The sequence below is a fragment of the Portunus trituberculatus genome, chromosome 14, assembly GCF_017591435.1.
Source record: "Portunus trituberculatus isolate SZX2019 chromosome 14, ASM1759143v1, whole genome shotgun sequence".
In the NCBI taxonomy this organism is placed as follows: Eukaryota; Metazoa; Arthropoda; class Malacostraca; order Decapoda; family Portunidae; genus Portunus; species Portunus trituberculatus.
This window is the reverse complement of record NC_059268.1, coordinates 5,006,182-5,028,183: the sequence shown is the minus strand read 5'-3', so window position 1 is coordinate 5,028,183 and position 22,002 is coordinate 5,006,182. Positions and strand designations below refer to the sequence as shown.

Genomic DNA, 22,002 nt, shown 5'->3' with positions numbered 1-22,002 from the left:
TAGAGCTTTTATTTCCTGGTATCAACTCCTTGACAGCGTAATTTTTTCAGAGCTTCATTTCTATCCTGGAAGATTCGTTTTTTCAAAGTTATAATTCAAGACCACCATTTTTTAATCTTCCTTTTTTGACAAGTTTAATTTTTTAAAAGCTTAATTTCTCTCCGACCTTCATTTTCTAGGAGTTTGATTACTTGAGCTTCAATTTACGGAAGCTTTATTTCATGCATTTATCGATCTTATTTTTTGAGAGTTGCATTTTCTTACTTTCTTGTGATATTCAATTTCCAAGACCTTCATTCCCGCGAGTTTCATCCGCTTGAAGCATCATTCCCATGGAGCTTATTCTACGATGGGCCTCATTTTCTAAGACCTTCAATTCTCGTGATCTACGTTTTCTCAACTTTCTGTAAACTAAAATTTCACGGAGCTTACTTTTCTTTTCCCTGGAGGGTCCACTTTCTGAGAGCTTCACTTTTGGGGCATCTAATTTTCTATCTCTTGTGTGTATCTTCATTTGCTCAAAGCATTATATTTTAGTTGCCTCATTTTTAACTACTACCTTCACTATTTCTTCCAACTAGTTTTATTTTTCTTCACTCTTCAGGGAGCCTCAGTTAAAGCATTAGTTACTCAAAGCATGCGTTTCCAGCAGCTTCATTTTTGACCAGTAGCCGTCACTATTTTTTCCTACTAGTTTTATTTTTTCTTCACTTTTTATGGGGCTTCAGTTTCCCTCAGTATTGTGAAAGGTGTGGGCTAACGTTACTTGCATGCAGGAGATGACTGGCGTGTGTATTAACAACCAGGATGACCAGCAGGTGATAAAGGAACCAGTCACGCGATGGGGAACAGACCCTCGCTGCGGCCACACTATACCTGGCGTTTAATTATTTAACCCTTTCACCACTACTCAATTGCTCCATAATCATCCATAACTTACGGAAAAATCACTTAAATAGTTCCATCACTTATATAGACAAGATTTCCTCCTATCTCTTATCTTTTGTGGCGCAGGCTTTTAAAGGGTCATGTTGCCTAAGGGATGCAAAATTTACTACAGTCTACTAGATTTGTTCTGCATTCTTTTAAGTAATGCTACTTAAAATGGCAAAGTCTGCTATTGCCTTTTATTTCTGTGGTGCAGTCTTCTAAATAGTCATGTTGCCTAAGGGACACAGAATTTGCTACAGTCTATCATTTTTGTTCTGTAGTCTTCTAAATAATCATGTTAATTAGAATGACAAGATTTGCTATTATCTCTAATTTTTGTGGTGCAGTCTTCTAAATAGTTTTGTAACATAGAGTAAACAAGAACTTACTTTCTCTATTTGTCTAAGTTCATGCAAACATTTTTTACACTGTTATGAAAGCTAACAATCACAGACTTATTAAAACTGCAAAGAACACACATTCTTAAATAGTATTGTAACCTAAAAATAAGCGATTTGGTAGCAGTACTTCCTATTCTATTTTGACGTTACTGCTGTTGTTTCTGTTTTTATGCAAATAATTCTTAGTGTTCTGAACATTAATTAACGACGATCACAGCAGTAAAAGAATCAACTATTATAAAAAAAATTAACACGAATTCTTCATCATTAAACATAAAAAGACTCATAACACCCACGAAGACCCGACTGATCACCTACGATCTTAGAGAAACAATAAATGATAAAAAAGGTGCTTAAGAAAACACAAAGCATTTAAGAGTCCGGGTCATAGGCTGGATGAATATGGATAAGTCTGAACACCACCGTGATACAAATGGTAATCGTATCTCGAGGCAATATCTAAGTGCTTCTGGAATTACTGGTGAAACGCGACTTCCTTTACTTTCCCTCCTAGATCCCGCCTCCTTCATCCCGCGGCGCCCCACCACCCTATATAGTAACCCTGATGTAATGCTGAGGGCGCCGTATTATTCAGAGGGTAATGAGCGCTGAACAGGGACCACCACCGCCACTAATGGGTACATGAAACGTGGAAATGGAGTTATTGAGGTGAAAGCGAGCAGTTATCTCTGTAGGAATGGAATACAAACGATGTCGAAGTTTCACAATTAACCTCCGCCTTTCTCTACCACTATGACTATTCAGAAACTCTATATTCTCTTAACGCTATTTTCAGAGGCCATGGAGATGATCAGCAGGGTGTTCAAGAGTGCTTTTCATGTTTATAATGTAGAAGTTTCTTTAATATGTCACTTGGGTCATAAAAACGTCCTTAATCTCTTTAGTACCATGACGCGTTTCCATATCTATTGTAGTTACTATTTGCTGATTTAATGCAGCTTCAGACATTCATGTGGGTATTGCCATTAGTCTACTGACCTCCATAGACTCTTCCTAATGTTAATAAAATCGTCTAATCATACCCAAAACTCATGATAAAAATAGCGTCCCAGTACTGAAGAGGTTAAAAGCCTGTCATTTTTACTAGACCCTTTTGAATGTAGTGGAGGTTCGGATCAGAAGTGTTTTAGAATATGGTCCTCTATTTAGCATCATTGCACCACTGCCAGTACCAATACAATCACTAATGCAATCACTACTTTCTCTGGGGCTTCATTTTGAGTGAGTTTGGTTTTCCTAGGAGGTATTTCTTAGAAGTTCAGTCTTATGGGAGTTTAATATTGCGAGAGTATAAATGGTATAAATAAAAGAGTCTAGGAGCGTTATTTAAGGAAGCTTTTTTTTCTTTTTTTTAGCTTTATTTTCCAACAGTTTAATTTCGTTGAAAGTTAATTTCTTGTGAGTTTGGTTTCCTGAAAGCCTTTTTTTTTTTTAAGGCTCAATTTTTTTACATTTTATTTTCCGAGAGTGATTTTCTTGGGCCTTTCTTTTGTAAAACTCAGTATCCTCAAAGCTCCATTTCTTTCGAGCTTTATATTGCAAAAGTTAATCTTATTTGGAATATTAGTTTTTGGAAGCTCATTTTTCTAGTACCTCTTTATTCGAGAATCAAGTTTTTGGGGAGCTTTATAATTTGGCTGACATCAATCTCCCCTCACCACGGCTCACTACCCAGCATGCACAACAGTCACGTTCAGTCAGACAGAGACAGAAACAGGCATCACATTCCTGTCCCCATGAGTGTTCAGTTGTATAGCTCTGCAGGCGCAACCATCAACTCCTCCGCTGCAATTACTTGTGCTGGTAATAACTGGCGCCATATGAACTAGTTATTACGTCGACAAAATATGAACAAGCCAAACAATACACTGTTCCTTCCACTGAGACTAATGATGATGATGATAAAAGCAACAACAACAACAACAACAACAACAATAACAATATCATAACAATTAAACCACTACCACTACCTATTCAGTTCATGCCTACGAATACTTAAAAAATACACACACACATACACACACAGACACACATTCACTTATAACACATTCATAACCACGGCCCTTTCCTTTACCACCACCACCACCACCACCACCACTACCATCCTTAACACCACTACTACTATCACCACCATTCCCACATTCCCCCCTAACCATCACTGCACCCCCCCATCGCCACCCTCACCACCCCCAGGGGCACACGGTTAGCCACCAGGGCCGTAAATCCCCAAGTAATCACACAGAAGGCTCACAGGGTGTATTTTTCTCCCCTGGTGCGGCATTTAGGTGATTTAATGCCTTTGAGAGGGAATGATATACGCCGGGCAGGTGGCAGGAGCGGTGCCCTGTAAACACTGATCGTTTCTCGCTATTTACATGCTGAGTGACCCGACCACAGATTGCTTTGAGAGATTGTCTGCCTCTGAACCTGTCCGTCTGTCTGGCTGGCTGGCTGGCTCATTGGCTGGCTGGTTGGTTGGCTGGCTGGCTGCTGGCTGGCGGAACTGAAGACACCGTTCTGATGTAGCTATCGCGCTGACACACACACACACACACACACACACACACACACACACACACATACGAGTCTCTCTCTCTCTCTCTCTCTCTCTCTCTCTCTCTCTCTCTCTCTCTCTCTCTCTCTCTCTCTCTCTCTCTCTCTTACTGGTGGCTTCCTCAAGGATCATTTCTGGAACCCGCTTTGATCTCTGTTTTTCTTCTTGTAATTCTCTCTCTCTCTCTCTCTCTCTCTCTCTCTCTCTCTCTCTCTCTTACTTGTGGCTTCCCTCAAGGATCATTTCTGGAACCCGCTTTGATCTCAGTTTTTCTTCTTCTTGTACTTGTTTTTGTCTTCTTGTTCTTTAACGTGTGAAGGAAGCTAATCAAGGACAAAAATTGGTAAAGAACTAAACTGTCGCTCACAAAAAGGTCTAAGATGTCAAATTTCCAAACAGAAGAGTCAATTAACTTCCTGAGATTCACGAAGCTTAATATCTCACTTCATTAACACCACAAAACTAGGTGTGTTGTATTTCATGGTGTTACGTAAGCCATTCAGACATCTGCCATGGTTGTGTTGACAGAAAATGCTACTTAATGACTGGAAATGCGAATTGTACTTTAGAAATATATGAAGAAATTAAAAAATGCGCGCGTTTTCTTGAGTTTCTTAACCTAACAAAAATTTGATCACGAGCGAAATTCTCATGACTATTATTGTTTTATTTTTCCTCACCTTATGATCAGTTCATCAGTGTTTCCATGAGCTCCAAGACAAGACTTCATAACTACACATAATTAATAGAATAAAACAAAACAGAAGCGGATTGGGTCGTTAGGTCAGACACAAAACACACAGCGAATTATGAATCCCTCCTACTATTTACCATTGAACATTTAACTGCAGTGACTTTCTATCCCACAGGAGCAACAAAAGACAAAAACTCGTGAGAAAAATATAAACCTACAGATACTAAAACTTCTGAAATGCTCTGCCACACACTCCCTGTGGTGTCTTTAGAATACTTTCATCTTTCACACACATTTTATCAAGAGCAAGGAGAGCCGGATTCCCTAAAGAACTTCACTGTAAGGAAATATAATGAGAGTGACATTCCTCTCGTCCCTCCGTCAACAGTTTACTCTATAGTACAAAACGATATGGTGGTGCTGACATGCCCATGATAATGAGAGACAGTTGACATTACAATCTCGCGAGTGTGTGTGGGTTGGTGGGTGAGTGGGGGAAGGGTCTCTCTCTCTCTCTCTCTCTCTCTCTCTCTCTCTCTCTCTCTCTCTCTCTCTCTCTCTCTCTCTCTTTAGTTCTAATACTGATGCCTCTGTTTCTTGGCCAGTACAATCAACAACCCAGATTTTCTTTCCTAATCTGTTGTTTCACTTTCCGTCCAGTAACATAACACAAAGTTCCTCCTCTGTCACCTATCATATTGTCGTTATCAAAGAGTTTAAAGACTCATCTTGAGCAGCGCCCCCTTAACCTCTTCAATCACCACGACGCCTCGAGGGACACACATCTATCAGTCTACGAAATATGATTCCCCTCACTCAACCAATACCGTCCCTCATTCCTTCAACACTAAAAGCAAACTGGTGTATTGTAGCAGGTCTTGTGTCACGGTGGAGTAGGAATGTGTGGTATGTCACGTTACAATGGAACGTATATAATGATGACAGAGCCTTGAGGGTTTGTGTGGATTGTCCTCTATGAGTCTTTACTGTAGCGGGGGTAGCAGGACGCCGTAGGGTAAGAGTTGGCTATACGTGGCGTTCGTGGTAATGGTGTGTTTGTATTGAGTGAATTATTGGAAGCGTGAATATGAAAAGAAAAACAAACTTTGATGTGTTTCTTCCTCTTTTCATATTCTTCTCCCATTCTTACTTGTTGTTGTTGTTGTTGTTGTTGTTGTTGTTGTTGTTGTTCTTTCTCAACATCCTCCTCCTCTGCTTCGCTATCATCTCTTATTATCATTATTATTACTATTCTTCTTCTTCTTCTTCTTCTTCTTCTTCTTCTTCTTCTTCTTCTTCTTCTTCTTCTTCTTCTTCTTCTTCTTCTTCCTCCTCCTCCTCCTCCTCCTCCTCCTCCTCCTCCTCCTCATCATCATCATCATCATCATCATCATCATCACGTGGTCAAAAACAAAATATCAGTTCCAAAAGCCATGAAATTTTAGACCACTAGATAAAAAAAAAATTCTCTCTCTCTCTCTCTCTCTCTCTCTCTCTCTCTCTCTCTCTCTCTCTCTCTCTCTCTCTCTCGTTGTTGTTCGATCTTATTTTTCTTTTTTATTTTTTTTATTTTTTCTTCCCCGTCAGACAAGTCTCGTTACAGAGTGTGAAGCCTCGAGACGGTTTGCTGTGTTTGGAAGCATGTTTTGTGGTGCCTCATTACAAGTTCTCACGTATCCTACCAAAGCAATGCCTTCCCTCCCCCCCACCACCCTCTCTCTCTCTCTCTCTCTCTCTCTCTCTCTCTCTCTCTCTCTCTCTCTCTCTCTCTCAACACTTGATTTTAACGATTTTTTTTTTCCATCTCATCTGCAATATTCGCTTAGAGAGAGAGAGAGAGAGAGAGAGAGAGAGAGAGAGAGAGCATCATAGTGGGCACACACACACACACACACACACACACACACACAAAATAATGGTAATAACTAACGCTCATGATGGTGGCAGTGTTTACACGGAGCGGGCAGGGATGGTATTGGCGTGCAGCGTTACCAATACTAACACAGCTGTGAGCCCCGGGGTGGTCCAGCGTTGCAGCAAGCACGGTCCACGTTTTAATCTTTAGCGTCGCCGAGTGTTTGCGCAAGGATCATAAACGTCACCTAACACCCTATGCTTAAAACACTGCAGGAGTCCTGGTAGTAAGGGGCAGTAAGGGACAGTGTGGGCTTAGTTCTAGGTTCTTCTTTAAGTATTTCCTTGTTTTTATTATCTTCACTTCTGGCCATAAATTTTGCTGGTACGAAGATGGTAAATGAAAAAAAAATGAAAAAGCAATTAAGTGTGGATCAACGCTAAACACAACAAATGTAAGTGAGGCATGATTCCCAACCAGAATGAGAAACTTTATATTACGAGGGAAAAAAAAGGAGAAAACGCAAAAATAGAAGGCATTTGGGAGTGACAACGCTAAAACACAACTAGTAAGAGAGGTACATTACTCAGTCACTCTCCATAACCAAGCACAACAACTTGAATCTGCTTGACCTCACTTTACCCATTGACTTCTATTTGGTACATTAAACCCCTAAGTACCATGACGCGTTTTCATATTCATTCTGCTTACATTTAGTCATTTTATACAGCCTCAGAAACTTATGTCGGGATTAAAATAGTGAAGATTCTGGTCATTAATCTTCTCACCTCCATAGCCCTTCCAAATACAAATTAAATCGGCTAATCATACCCAAACTCATGGTAAAATTGCGCCTCAGTACTGAACAAGTTAATCACAAACCATTCTGAGATACTCCCTCTCGCCCTACTGCCACGTTTGAATATAACACAGGCAAGACATTCGAAAGCCCTTTTAAATAATCTTTTCATTCATTAAGATGCTTCTGGAAGACCTTTTACTGTATCTGTCAGATACATCAATGAAAGAATAAACCAATCACTGAAGGAAACACACCTGCTGCTCACCTCCCACACGTGACTTGAAGGAGCAACACTCACGGATGAGCCTCCACTCCCCGTTCAGTTTCGCGCACTCGTAGCAGCAGCAGACTAGGAGTGCCCAGACCAACTACTCCTACCACGCATGCCTGGCCGGTGTAAACAAACTGTATCAAGCCGGAGCGGTACAGGATCCTACTCAAACAACATCTACAAGGAGGTTACAAGGTTAAGTGACGCTAGATTTGATTCGGAAATGCTCTTCATTATTGCTTTTCTAACGAGTCACGAGGACATAGACCACGTGTGTGTAGCTGTAGCTGTCTTCTCTACTCCGCAGCTGTCCCGGCTACATAAAAGCATAAGGATAACCAAGGAAGTTGCAAGAAGCCATCAGGTCTGTACGTGGTAGTCCCTGACACTGTGCTGCTCCTCTCCCTCCCCAACATATTTCAATAGCACTTTTAATGTTTAGACGTCCTTTGTTAGCATTCACAGCGTCTTGAGAGAGAGAGAGAGAGAGAGAGAGAGAAGAGTTTTTACATTACAGTACAACTTAAACGATTCCACAAAACATTTCTTAGCGACCCGTCCACTCTCTGACTCTCAAACACGTCAGGAAGAAAGATACCATTTATCCATAAACCAACAGCGACGCGAGGAGGAAGGAAAAATGTGGTAAAAATTCGGCAAACGTTGGCTAAGTCTCTACTTGGCACACTCCCCTGACAGCCACACAGACAGACACCATCACTACACCTCTAAGGGGCAGAGATGGGGAGTTTAGGGGCAGCGGGCGGCAGGTTCTCACGAGCGCTGTCAGGTCGGTGGGGCAAGCGGCGTTAGTGTTGGTAATATAGCCGGTAATGGCCACCTTGCTGCCAATACCTGCGTGGAGAGGCTCGTCCGCTGCCCGCCGGGGGGTCGTTACCGTGTGTGTGTATGTGTGTGTGTGTGTGTGTGTGTGTGTGTGTGTGTGTGTGTGTGTGTGTGTTTATCTTCCCTTAGCATGTATATGTGATGAGGCAAGGGTGGCGCGTAGGCAAGGATATGTGGGGAATGAGTAAATGTGTATGAGTGTGTACGTGTCTGTTGTGGAGTCACGATAGGGACGGGGTATGAGGGTACTGATGGGGAACGGATGGGCGGAGGGGATGGGTGGGAAGGAGGATGAGTGTACTTGTGGTGGTACGAGTAGAACCCATTTTATCTGAGCTTGATTCATACGTGTCTATCACGCCTCGAGCACCAGTGTTTCTACATGTCATTAATGTTATATTTTCATAGGTAGTTTTATGTGTGCCTGCCATGCTGAGTGTGCACGTGATTGACAACCCTAAACAGTGCTCCTGACACGGCCACCCACATGCAGAGGGCGGGAGCAGATGGGCGGTAAGCAGGTCGCGTTACTACCAAGCGTGAACGTGCCATATAAAAAATCATGACGTAGAGGAGGCAAACACACTGACAGCACACGCTCGCCAAAGGAAAGGTCATTTTATTATCTGTGTAAGTGCTGCACGAGGATAAGAAGTGAAGGGTAGAGAGGAGGAAGCGATGTCATCTCAAATATTCAGGCAAAGAAAAATCGCATCACTACCAAGCGAATGTCACAGGCCGAGAGTCGTGGGAAGGAGAAAGCAAACACACTAATATGGAACACTTAGCCAGGAAAATCCTGCAAAACGATACCAAAATTGAGCCTTATAAGAAACCAAAAAAAAATAAATGAATCACCGTGTTTGCTTATGCACCTCACAGGAAGCAAACTGATCCTGTACACGCATTTAGGTCGGGCGGGTCACAATGTATGTAAAGACTGACGAAGATGGGTAGGGCACCGCCAGGCAAGACGTAGTAAGGGCTCGCCGCTAGATTGCTACCAGGCAGGAAGCACAAAGCCACAGAGCCAAAAAGCCACAGACACACTTACGCCGGACATCCAGGAGCAACGAAGGCCAGGAAGACCCCGACGTAACTCAGACCGGCGAGAATTGTTCGGGTCGCCGCCAGGCAGGACTGTGTAAAGGCTCGCCAGGCATTGTGTGGGACGGACGGTGGACATGATCCTGCGGTCTCCCCCTCACCCGCGTCCCTCATTTGCATCTATATTGGGCGGGCGCCATCGCCAAGCAGGGCGCCCGTGTGGGTATACCTGCCTGCCACACATACATCGCCCTCCCGCCCACGCGCACACTCACTCCACCATATACACGTCCCTCGCAGCCATTAGCGCGGTAAAAACCTCGCTGTTGCTCGGTTGCTACACATTACTTCACCATGAATTCCTCTGCTATTGTGACAATGGCTGCGGCGATGGTGGTAGTGGTCGTAGTAGCAGTGGCGGCGGCGGCGGTGGTGACGACGGCGACGGTGGTGGTGGTGGTGGTGTGTGGCAGCAAACCCTTCTCGGTGGGAAGTCTTTTGGTGTGTGTGTGTGTGTGTGTGTGTGTGTGTGTGTGTGTGTGTGTGTGTGTGTGTGTGTGTGTGTGTGTGTGTGTGTGTGTGTGTGTGTGTGTGTGTTTAAGATGTTGATATAATACATTTCACATTTCACATGATCTCCACTAAACTGCGGTCAATCCATCTGTCCATCTATCTATCTATCTATCTATTTCTAACATACAAGCATCCCAGGAACCATAAGGGGCTTTGGATGAGGAGGTGAAAGGAAGAGAGGCGAGAATCTGTATTGAAGGACCAGGTGTGTGTGGTGGGGAAGGATAACAAGTGGATTTGACAGGTATGCAATTGACGGGCCCTTAAGAGTCATTTTCTTCTCTCCTCTTCTGCAGATGACCTGACCGACGACCTTGAGATTGATCCTGTTGAGAGTGACGACGACGAGACCGGCTCACCCTCCGACCGCATCTCCAGAGCGGGTGAGTGAGAGAGTGAGTGAGTAAATGAGTGAGTGAATGAGTGGGTGCGTGAGTAAGCTGATGAGTGTGTGAGTGGGTGATTAAGTGATCTATTTTTAATCATTAAGGTAGTGAGTGAATAAGAGAGCGAGTGAGTCAACTATTCTTTCAGTGAGTAAGTGAATAAGAAATCCGTTTATTTCTAAGAATTGAGTGAATGACTGAGTGAGAGAGAGTGAACGAGCGAGTGGGTGGATGAAAACAAATGAATGAGAAAGAAAATTTTTAAAGAAAAGAAATAAAGGAAGGAAGGAAAGAAAGAAAGAAAGAAAGAAAGAAGGTAGAAAATCAAGAAGAAATAAAGTGGCGAGGAAAAATGAATAACGAAAATGAGAATAAAAAAATACTGGAATAGGTGAAAACAGCGTCAAAAGAGAGAGAGAGAGAGAGAGAGAGAGAGAGAGAGAGAGAGAGAGAGAGAGAGAGAGAGAGAGAGAGAGAGAGATAATAGTGGATACATCATTGTAGTCAAGAAAGTGGAGAGCATAGAGGAAGTGGAAAATTAACAGCCACTGAGACTAATAACAGAGCGGGAGGAGAATGAACTGAGAAGTTAATAGTACCAATCATTCTGGAAGATGAGGAAGTAAGGTGTGTGATGCCAGAAGGTGCGTCAGGATGGCAGAGGTGAGGGCGAGGATAAAGACTACGTAATGAAATGTTTTAGGAGTGATAATAAGAAAAAGAAACGAGGAAGAGAGAGTATAGGTGGTAGTAGGTACAAAAAGGAAATGGAGGAGAAAAATTGTGAGAAAGTGAGATTGTAAAATTAGAGACGATTAGATGACTGTATTTTTCCTTCAGGTGTGTGTGTGTGTGTGTGTGTGTGTGTGTGTGTGTGTGTGTGTGTGTGTGTGTGTGTGTGTGTGTGTGTGTGTGTGTGTGTATTTTCTACATGCATACACAATTAAGACGGGTTCACAAGTGTCAATATGCAGCTGTAATTGCCAGCCGCTAGAGTTTTTGGTTGGATTTCGGAGCTTAGCGGGTGGAGAAACCAGCCGCAAAACAAGACCGACATATTGGTCTTGTCCAGTCAATAGCGGCTTTGTTTACACTGTGGGGTCACGGAAGATTTTGAACATGTGGGTGCCCAAAGGCAGAGAGGAAGATATTGGAGCTAGTGAGGGACAAATAGCATGTCTGGGACCCGAGAAATGAGTAGTACACCAAAAACACCCAACGTAGAACTCCACTGGATGAGATCGCTGCCACTCTGCGATGACTGTTTCCATCTCTGCAGGGTGTTGGAGGTGAGGAGTGAATACTTTTGATGATTTAATTAGATCGCATTTTTTTTTTTTTTTTTTTTTTTTTTTGTTAAGATGAACGCTCTTCTCATAACAAATGCATAGGACAACCAGACGACATTTCCCAGCTGCTATGTGAGAGCGCATTCCGGCTAGCAGGGCTCTGTCGATACCTATAGCAGCTAGCATTTCTAGCCGCATATTGACACGTGTGAACCCACCTTTACACACACACACACACACACACACACACACACACCGCGTAGTGTAGTGGTTAGCACGCTCGAGTCACAATCGAGAGCGTCTGGGTTCGAGTCCCGGAGGCGGCGAGGCAAATGGACAAGCCTGTTAATGTGTAGCCCCTGTTCACCTAGCAGTAAATAGGTACGGGATGTAACTCGAGGGGTTGTGGCCTCGCTTTCCCGGTGTGTGGGGTGTGTTGTGGTTTCAGTCCTATCCGAAGATCGGTCTATGAGCTTTGAGCTCGCTCCGTAATGGGGAAGACTGGCTGGGTGACTGGCAGACGACCGTGGTGAATTACACACAGACACACACACAGGAACACACACACACACACACACACACACACACACACACACACACACACACACACACACATATGGAGAGAGAGAGAGAGAGAGAGAGAGAGAGAGAGAGAGAGAGAGAGAGAGAGAGAGAGAGAGAGAGAGTGTGTGTGTGTGTTAAAGGTCATGCTGTATCCTGAGTTTGTGAACTGAGTGTTAAATAAACCAAGAGTGTGATTTATGTCAGAAACCTCTCTCTCTCTCTCTCTCTCTCTCTCTCTCTCTCTCTCTCTCTCTCTCTCTCTCTCTCTCTCTCTCTCTCTCTCAGATATCTCTCCTTCAACAAGAAAGTTCAACACGAAATGCTTCAAACACTAAATGGTGATCGATGTTGTAAATCTTGGAAGGTTCAAGCAATGCACACGTGTCTCGGCAGTACAGGGAGGGATTTGCATGGGTACGGCGTGAAGGATAAGTGCGAAGCTGAGCCATGAAGTCACGTCAATATAGGTCTTTTTTTTTCCCCACTGGTAACGTTTAGCAAGCACCGGTGGGTTGAGTTGCCTGCGAGGAGGGGTCAGCATACACAAACTGATTCGCTTATGATCATTAGCCATCGTTCAAAAGAGAGGTTTTACCAGTTGGCTAATGACATTGTATTTTTCTCGATCGCCAATGTTAATATCTACGGCTTTTAGTTTTTTTTCTATTTCAATATGATATATTCATGTTTCATCTATATACATCAAGACCTCTTTCAGTAGCGTACTATCAGTGTCATTATCAGTAGTAGTAGTAGTAGTAGTAGTAGTAGTAGTAGTAGTAGTAGTAGTAGTAGTAGGTGGTAGTAGTAGTAGTAGTAGTAGTAGTAGTAGTAGTAGTAGTAGTAGTAGTAGTAGTAGTAGTAGTAGTAGTAGTAGTAGTAGTAGTATGTAGTAGTGTTATCATCATTGTTTTCATTTATGTAAAGGTGATAAATTAAGAAACTGTTCACCTTATTCCACATGTCGCGGCGCAATGCATGAAGGGTAACACTACCACCCTAACGCAATACACCTACGATTGAACCCAACACTCTAAATTGCTTTGCTGTCTCACAATTTTCAAAGGCCGCAGAAATAATTATCATAGTTGTCAAGCACGATTATCTTGTTAATAGTAATAAATTCTAGTTGATCTATCATTATAACCATGCAAATATCCTGAAAAATCCGTGTAACTTCAACGATAGCCTTCTAAATGTCATCGAGATGCGAGAACTGTTTCAATGAATACAGAACAGTTTCCCTCAACATAAATTTTTCCAGGCGGCAGAGCACTCGCCAATCCTATTTCATACCTTGCCTGCAAAAAATGTTACCCATTCTAAGGACACGTGTTATCCCGGCCACAAGTCGAGTATCATGCTACACTCATTTCTACTGCTTAGCTCTTCCCCTCACCAATCCTCTGATATGAAAAGAATCCATCATTTAGTCAGGTTTTGCAGAGAGACACAGCAGATTACAAGAATGAAAAGGGAGGGATCACTAAACACAGTAGAGTGTAGTGGGTTGCTCAACTTCCCGCTACAACTACGTATATCACATGTATATAGCGAGAACACTTCCCTTATGCTTAGATAAATCACTGAGCACCTCAGATTAACTTTTCAATGCGATATGCACAATTCATAGCAGAAAAAGCAATATATGAATCTTTATAAGCATCTACTAGATAAAGAGGAATGAAAAGAATACATCATGCAATTTCTAACCAGTAAAATGTTTGGAGGTGGCTGTACGATAATAAAAGACTTTTCTAAGTGGTTATTGATTAAAGATAGACAGCCACAGTGGTAAGCATAGACAATGGTAAGAGATCGATCAAAGTCTAAATGGATGTACATTCCCCTGGCGTTTGGGAATGTACATCCATTTAATGTCTGAATGTTAACTCCTTCAGTACCATGACACATTTCCATTTTCACTCTGGTTACTATTTGGTGATTCTGTACAGCTCTAGAAACTCATGTGGGGGATAAAATAGTGAAGACTGTGACCGTTAATCTTCTTACCTCTATAGAGCCTTCCTAATGTCAATAAAATCGTCTAATCATACACAAAACTCAAGGTAAAAAGCGCCCCAGTAATGAAAGGATTAATGCATCTCAAACTTTGCCGGTGACGTGATGACGGTAAAACTCGGTCAGCTCCCCCCGCAGGCCCTTCAGGAGATTATGTAAAGTACCGCGTGTGGTCAGACAAAAATGATCTGCTTATACTGTATAAGAATGAAATTTCACCTTCAAAGTAGCGACCAAGAATTTCTTTTCCGACCATGAAAGTGTTGACATCAAATTCTACAGACTGTTTCAGACAAAAAGCAGAATACCACCACTCATCACATCGGGCCAGTTCATCTTGGTCTTTGTGGAGGTTAACATAAAGCACTTCGCTAGTCTATATGCTGATTTTTATTTGACTTACAAATATGAAATTCAATTGCGTGTCAGCACTACCTGGGGCACCTATGGCGAGAAATGTCATTAAAAAGTACGCCATATGAAAATATGTTAAGTTCGTAGTATTAACCGTTTTGGTGACGCATCAAGAGTATTTCTACAGTCCTCATAACAACTTACTAACAAAGGTATCATGAAAACGTCATAGTAAATATAAATAACTTGCAATAGAACTTGTTGAAATACTATAAATAAAACACCACGATTACAACATTAAATAATAAAAAAAATGAAATTGCAAGAAGCCATCAGCCCTACACGTGGCAGTGCCTGTATACAACATACCAACATCCACCAACATCCACCTCTCTCTCTATCCATAAATTCGCCTAATTTTCAAAAAATTTCCATGAGCTGATGCTAAACAATTATCCTACATTTTTTAATAACACTTTCAACTCTAAGCGGAGACCGGCACCTCAGGGGGACATTTTTACTGTAAATTGTGTCGCCCTTGGCCGGTTTCCCTCCTACATATATAAAAAAAATAACATAAATAAATTAATAACAAATGAAATTAAGGAAAAAAAATAAAGCAAAAACCCCCACCAGGTTACTGGCATCGGTTCTTCAAGTAAACGTGTGATTATCCTTTCTATGTAAGAGGAGAAATCAAACCAAGGGCAACAAAAACCATTAAACAAAAAGGCCCACTTAGATGCTAGTCCCCCTTCCTCTGACCTCACGAGACCCAGACTCCCTGCAACGGAGTTTACGAAATTAGTAGCCGTGCGTTGAGGGCGCTAAAATGTTCCTTCGCAGCGCAATAAATCTTAGAGGCTGTCACGGCTGTAAAATGTTCATTGCGGGAAACACACCACGTCCGGAGCCAGACTGTGCAGCACCTTGAAATGTTGCACCGCGACTACTTACACCAACTGCTTATTCTTGATGGATGAGATGGCAAGGCAACGACACCAAGCTGAAGAGACACAAAGAATGGAACGCGATCAAGTTTTATTTATTATTTTCTTCATCTATTCATTCTCTCATGATCAGTTTTTCTGATCTCCTTTATTCGTTATCTATTCATTAATATACTTTCATCAATTAATCTATATGTTCATCTATATTTATCCATTTTCATCTATATTTATCCATTTATTTATTCATTAAATCATTTCCTACATTTATCTGTATATTCTTTCATTAACCTGTCAATTTACCTTTAGTCGTATTCACTCATACACTTGTTAATTTCGTATCAGTCTGTCCGTATTACCTAGTTGATTATACCCTTTGTGGCTGTAGGTGGGAGTCTCTTCACGTCAAGGCAGCGCGGTAGAAAGATCAGTAGTTTAGTAAAGAGAGAAAAAATAACCAAGCAAAAACTTGACCACTTCCTTGTACCAGCCATCCGCTGAGACAGTAATTGCACGTGTACTCTGAGTCACTCCGCTACCTGGCACGACTTCACTCACTGAGGAAAGGATCACTGTACATTAAGCGAATGATAGTTCGTGACAATTATTCATTATTTCTCAACGTGTACATCTCGCTTGTAACATTTCATCCTCAGCTTTATTGCTTCACATTTAATCCCACCATCAACAGAAGCTGCTTATTATTTGCTTAAGAAAGAAATTTACGGAATGTAGTGAATAGAATAAACTTGCATTTCATTTAAGTAAGCAGAATTTCATATCTTCACACGTCAGTTATAATTACTGTTTTTTATTTCGTGATTTACGTTCATTTCACAACAGCAACATTTTCTCGGATTTCATAAACGGTTAGAAGCAACATTAGTCACAACATTGAGAACCAACACAAGAAATAAAGAATCAGTGAACAAAATCCACCAGTGAATGCACCGGTGATGCTGCCGCCAGTGCGTGAGTGGCCAGCGCCGCCGCCATGCGTCCCACCACGGCGGTACGCACTGCCTCCTCTCAATTCTGTTATTCTTAGTTAAACAGCATAATAATAGTAATTTTCGTTTTCTTCTTCTTCTTCTTCCTCTTCTTCTTCATCCTCTTCTTCTTCTTCTCTTTCTTCTCACCGAAACAGCATAATAGTCTCAAAATTCTTTTCTTCTTTTCTTCTCTTTCGTCTCTTCTCTGTTCTCTCCAACTGTTTCTCCTTCTCCCTCAACCCCAATGCTCCTACAATATACAGCTGTGTAGATCTTTATGGTACCTTTTTGTCGTGCATTACACTGCTGATTTCCCTCCAGCATAATGATACTTCCCAGTGAAGCAGCACATGTCACTAAACTCTATAAGTCTAGTGGGTTGCGAATGTATGACGGCAGCCAAGCAACGCACAACTTACAAATCCAGTTAAGCGCAGGCAGCTTACTCTGTTCACCCTCCTGAGTACATAGTTCCCGCAGCGTTCAGCAATCCATCTCTTGACATAGTGCAAGTCATAGAAAAATAGAACAAAAAAAAAAATTTAAAAATCACTGTCACACACTGCTAAGAGGATAAGGTTTCTCTCTCTTACTTTCCCTCTTCCTCTGTCTTTTCTCAGTTAACCATCTCTCTTCTCTCTACCACGACAGGCGAGGGCGGTGAGGGCGCAGGCACAGGGGCGGGGACGGGTGTGGGCGGTAGCAAGTCGAGGCGGCGGCGCACGGCCTTCACCTCGGAACAGCTGATGGAGTTGGAGAGGGAGTTTCAGACCAAGAAATACCTCACACTCAGCGAACGCTCCCATATCGCCCAGACCCTTAATCTTTCTGAGGTGAGTTAAGTGGGAAGGATACTCTCTCTCTCTCTCTCTCTCTCTCTCTCTCTCTCTCTCTCTCTCTCTCTCTCTCTCTCTCTAACTCTCTTGTTCCCACTTCATTTTCCTAACCATCCTTTCAAGTTTAATATTCCTACCATTCCCACCTGCAGACCTCTCTCTACTCCTCCTCTTACTACTCCTCCTCCTACTCCTATTCCTCCTCCTCCTCCTATTCCTCCTCCTCCTCCTCCTCCTCCTCCTCCTCCTCCTCCTCCTCCTCCTCCTCTTCCTCCTCTCCTCCTCCTCCTCCTCCTCCTCCTCCTCTCCTCCTCTTCCTCCTCCTCCTCTTCTTCTTCTTCTTCTTATTATTATTATTATTATTATTATTATTATTATTATTATTATTATTATTATTATTATTCCTCATTTGTCACATCTTGTTCTCCCATACGTACTATAGGAAAACTATTGACATTTTCCTTATTTTCTAGGGTTTTGGTATTTGCTCTTCCTTTGTATTCTTCCTCCAATTCCTCCTCCTCCTCCTCTTCCTCCTAATATTCCGTTGCTTTCTCTTTTTTTTGCTCTCGCTTTTGTTGTTTTTCGTGATCGTCGTTGTCCTGCTTCTTCTCTTTCTCCTCCTCTTGTTTTTGTTTTATTGCTCCTCATCGTCGTTCTCACCTTTCTTCCTCTCTTCTTATTTTTTTTTTCTTTGTTCCTCTTCGTCTTCGTCGTCTTTGTCCTTCTCCTCTTCTTGTTCTTGTTCTTGTTTTTCCTCATCTTCATCATCGTTCTCATCCTCCGGTTATTCCTATTGTTGTTGTTGTTTCCCATCACCCTCTTTATCATAACCATCTCCTCAACATCACCCCTCACTCCCTCGCCACGACAGGTCCAAGTCAAGATATGGTTCCAAAATCGACGAGCCAAATGGAAGCGCGTCAAGGCGGGGCTGGTGTCGGGGTCTGCGGGCGGCGGAAAGAGCGCCTCCTCAGGCCACAAGATCATCGTGCCCATCCCCGTGCATGTTAACCGTCTCTCCAACCTGTCCCAGTCGCAGCAGATGGAGAAAGCACAGTCTACCGGTCCAGGTCTGTGTGTGTGTGTGTGTGTGTGTGTGTGTGTGTGTGTGTGTGTGTGTGTGTGTGTGTGTGTGTGTGTGTGTGTGTGTGTCTGTGTGCGTGTTCCTGAAGCATGGATGGTATATATATATATATATATATATATATATATATATATATATATATATATATATATATATATATATATATATATATATATATATATATATATATATATATATATATATATATGTTCATTATAGCGTATAATATGTACGATACATTTTCATGATAATTTCACACGCAAAAAGACAATCTACATCTTGCTCCGCACGTTGATTAAAATTTCATATTGTTGATACTGCTACTACCTACCCACCCACCCACACTCGCATACACATGTTAAAAAATATAGTTTCCCACAAAGATGTGTTGAGACGTGGAACAGTTTGAGTGAAGAACTCAAACACACACACACACACACACACACACACACACACACACACACACACACACACACACACACACACACACACACACACACACACACACACACACACACACACACACCGTCAATAACACCGTCTCTTTCCCCTGACAGGTGTAGGTGCGGGAGGGTCAGTCTCCATCAGCTGCACCACCACCTCGCCGCTGCCCACTATCAAGACCATGGATCCTCCCTCCAGCATCCAGTCCCGCCGCTCCGCCTTCCAGGGCCTCCCACAGCCACAGCCGGTATCCTTGGCTCAGTCTCTCACCCAGCCGCCGCAGCCGCCGCCACCCATCTCAGTGTCGTTGTCCCAGAGCCTCCAGCCGAGCCTGTCCGCCGCCCTAGCCCACAGTCACTCACCAACGATGCCTCGCCTCAGCCACGCCCCTTCCCTTGCCTTGTGAAGGACACCATGATGGCTGAAACTTACTGAAGCATCGAGTCTCTACCCAAGCCACAGCTGGAGTATAACGATCACGGCCGGCGGTCTCCCCGCCAGCCAACCGCACCACCGCGCGGTGGACAAGCAGCACGTTGAATGCCTCATGCTTGCAGGAAATGTCTTACAACGAGAAGAAAGCTGTCAGAAGACACTGATGCATCCAATGGAAATATATCAAAGTAAAAACTAGGAAAACAGCTAAATGTTATGTGACGGTAACAGAAATCGGTGGTCATGAAGTTCTGTTTGATCATGATGGCGCACCAAATAACTGACGAGTTTTAATCTTTATATTTGTTTCCGTTTTTGTACAGTGAGAGGTAATCTGGGTCTTAGGGTTAGAACTGCTTTCTCTCCAGTTAACCCACAGCCACACCTCTACAGAAATAGAGCCCCTCTCTCGTCTCCCGGCACACACACTCTGCCTCCCAAACTCCAGTCACAAAAGGGGAGCGGGTGCGAGTGATCACAGTCGCTATATTATAAGAGCGAGGAGAAAGCCTCGATGCCCACCACTACTCGGTGGAGACGGAGACTCCTACCAGGGAATGAACGACTGGAGAAGGAGGAGCAGGGGCTGGTTCGCTCCGTGCCCCGAGCAGACCGAGGAGGGAGCGCATGCCAGCTTTAAGATTTAGTTCTGTAAATAGTGCTTGTAGGTAATGTACTGTTATGTTGCTGACGAGGAGAGTGAATGTACTGATAGTGTAGCTGTAGCAAAGCCTCCCGCCGGTTTAAAAACAAAACCTGCCATCCCGCACCACTCCACTGCTCTGCCTGGCCTGCCTCCTTACACTGGCTAAAACTTCCTCCTCCTCATCATCTTCTTTCCCTTCGCCTTCTTCTTTTTTAAGAAAACACTATCTCTCGGACAACACATACATACACACACACACACACACACACACACACACACACACACACACACACACACACACACACGGTGATGGTGGGAAAGTGGTGAGGTCAAGGCTGCATGTGAGCCGCCCCTCTTGGACGGTGACTTCCAGGGGGCGAAGGTTAGCGGGGAGGAGAATGGCGTTACGTACACACATTACTGGGGTGGTGAAGGTGGAGCGGCTCGGAGGGGCAGGATGGAGTGCACCACTTGTCATCAGTCTTACGTGGCGCCTTACCAGACTTCTTCGCGGCATCCCCCAAAAACTGGTGATATATTGCATGGTAAACTATTCCCAGAGAGTTCAAGCGATGGGTTGTAATGTACATACCTGCACCCTTCACGGGACATGACCCATCACCACATAGTTGCCTTCATCCCCAAGAGTCACTGCCCAAAATAATAAGAATACTACAAATAATGTTTAATTATTAGGACCGCCGGATTATATAACTGTAAGCGCCTCCCTTACCACTATTGCTTCAGCCTGGAACCGCCCCAACCGCCCCGCTCCGCCCCTCAGCCTCAACCAAGCCGCCGTCATTGTTGGAGATCAGCAAATAAATTTAATCTGAGAAATTTATATACGTACATATGCTATCAATAAACTGAATTTACGTAAAAGTTGTTTCTAATTCAAAAATTCCCCCCATTTTTTTAATCTGGTGATAAATCAGTTACATTTATTTCTATTTTCATGCACAAAGGAAGAAAACATAATGGGAAAAACAACTCTGGAAGAAAATGAGTGGTAATCTCTCTCTCTCTCTCTCTCTCTCTCTCTCTCTCTCTCTCTCTCTCTCTCTCTCTCTCTCTCTCTCTCTCTCTCTCTCTCTCTATATATATATATATATATATATATATATATATATATATATATATATATATATATATATATATATATATATATATATATTTTTTTTTTTTTTTTTTTTTTTAGTGTAGCATTCATTGTTCCAGTGAGGGTCGGGTGGCTCCCCTGAGCCAGCAGCGGCAGGAAGTCTCAGTAAGTTGTTGGTGTCTACAAATTAGCTCCTCGCCTGCGTCCCGAGCCAGAGCGACGGCTCGTGCAAGCCTTGCATCCTGTTGCTGCTTCTTCTTCGTAGCGTCAGCACAGATCTGGCCCAGTCAGTACAAGGTTATCATCCTCAGGGCAGCACTACTGTGCTACAATGTTTAACGATAGGGAAAGCAGCGTTCACACGAGCCTCTATGCTTTGCAGCAGCGAGTATGCACAACGGCAGCGGGTGCCTGCTCACCACACCAGGGTGAGTACAGGACTTCCCACACTCCACGCCCTCTATACCCACTCCTACACCACACCACCACCTCCTCTTCCTCCTTCTTTTATAAATGTCTCACATTCATGTGCTCCTGCAATGCCAAGCACATTCTGGAGGCGTGCTTCACTCTATCCCTTGCTGGCGCCCTACTGGCTAGGGCACTTTCAACCATGCAGGCTTTTTTTAAGGTGAAATCGGCTGAGTCAGGTCTGACGGCAAGAAGAATATAAGGCCAAGGGAAACATTCAAACACTACACTCCAGCATTCATTTCATCTAGGAGGATGGGAATTTTCACTTACGTAGTTTCCTTAAGAAGGTTCTTAGAGTATACATACATGTACAGCGTTATTATAACTCGCCTAGCACAACTTACGTAGTTTGTTACTTATTTGCTTTGAGGTTTCACTGTCTGTATATCCTGTCCTTCCCGTCTCTGTATGCTCCCTACCCACCACTACT

At 43.1% G+C, this 22,002-nt stretch overlaps 1 protein-coding gene across 1 annotated transcript in view; it reads left to right on the top strand.

Moving 5' to 3' along the window:
- LOC123503698 (homeobox protein GBX-2-like) overlaps nt 1-20,881 on the top strand; it is a 38,724-nt gene extending 17,843 nt beyond the window's left edge. Inside the window, exons 2-5 of the mRNA XM_045253674.1 lie at nt 10,291-10,377; nt 17,200-17,381; nt 18,259-18,457; nt 19,029-20,881. Of these exons, the coding sequence (XP_045109609.1) occupies nt 10,291-10,377; nt 17,200-17,381; nt 18,259-18,457; nt 19,029-19,321 (761 nt within the window). The 3' untranslated portion in view covers nt 19,322-20,881. The remainder of the gene's footprint in view (nt 1-10,290; nt 10,378-17,199; nt 17,382-18,258; nt 18,458-19,028) is intronic.
- The last annotated feature ends 1,121 nt before the right edge of the window (nt 20,882-22,002 follow it).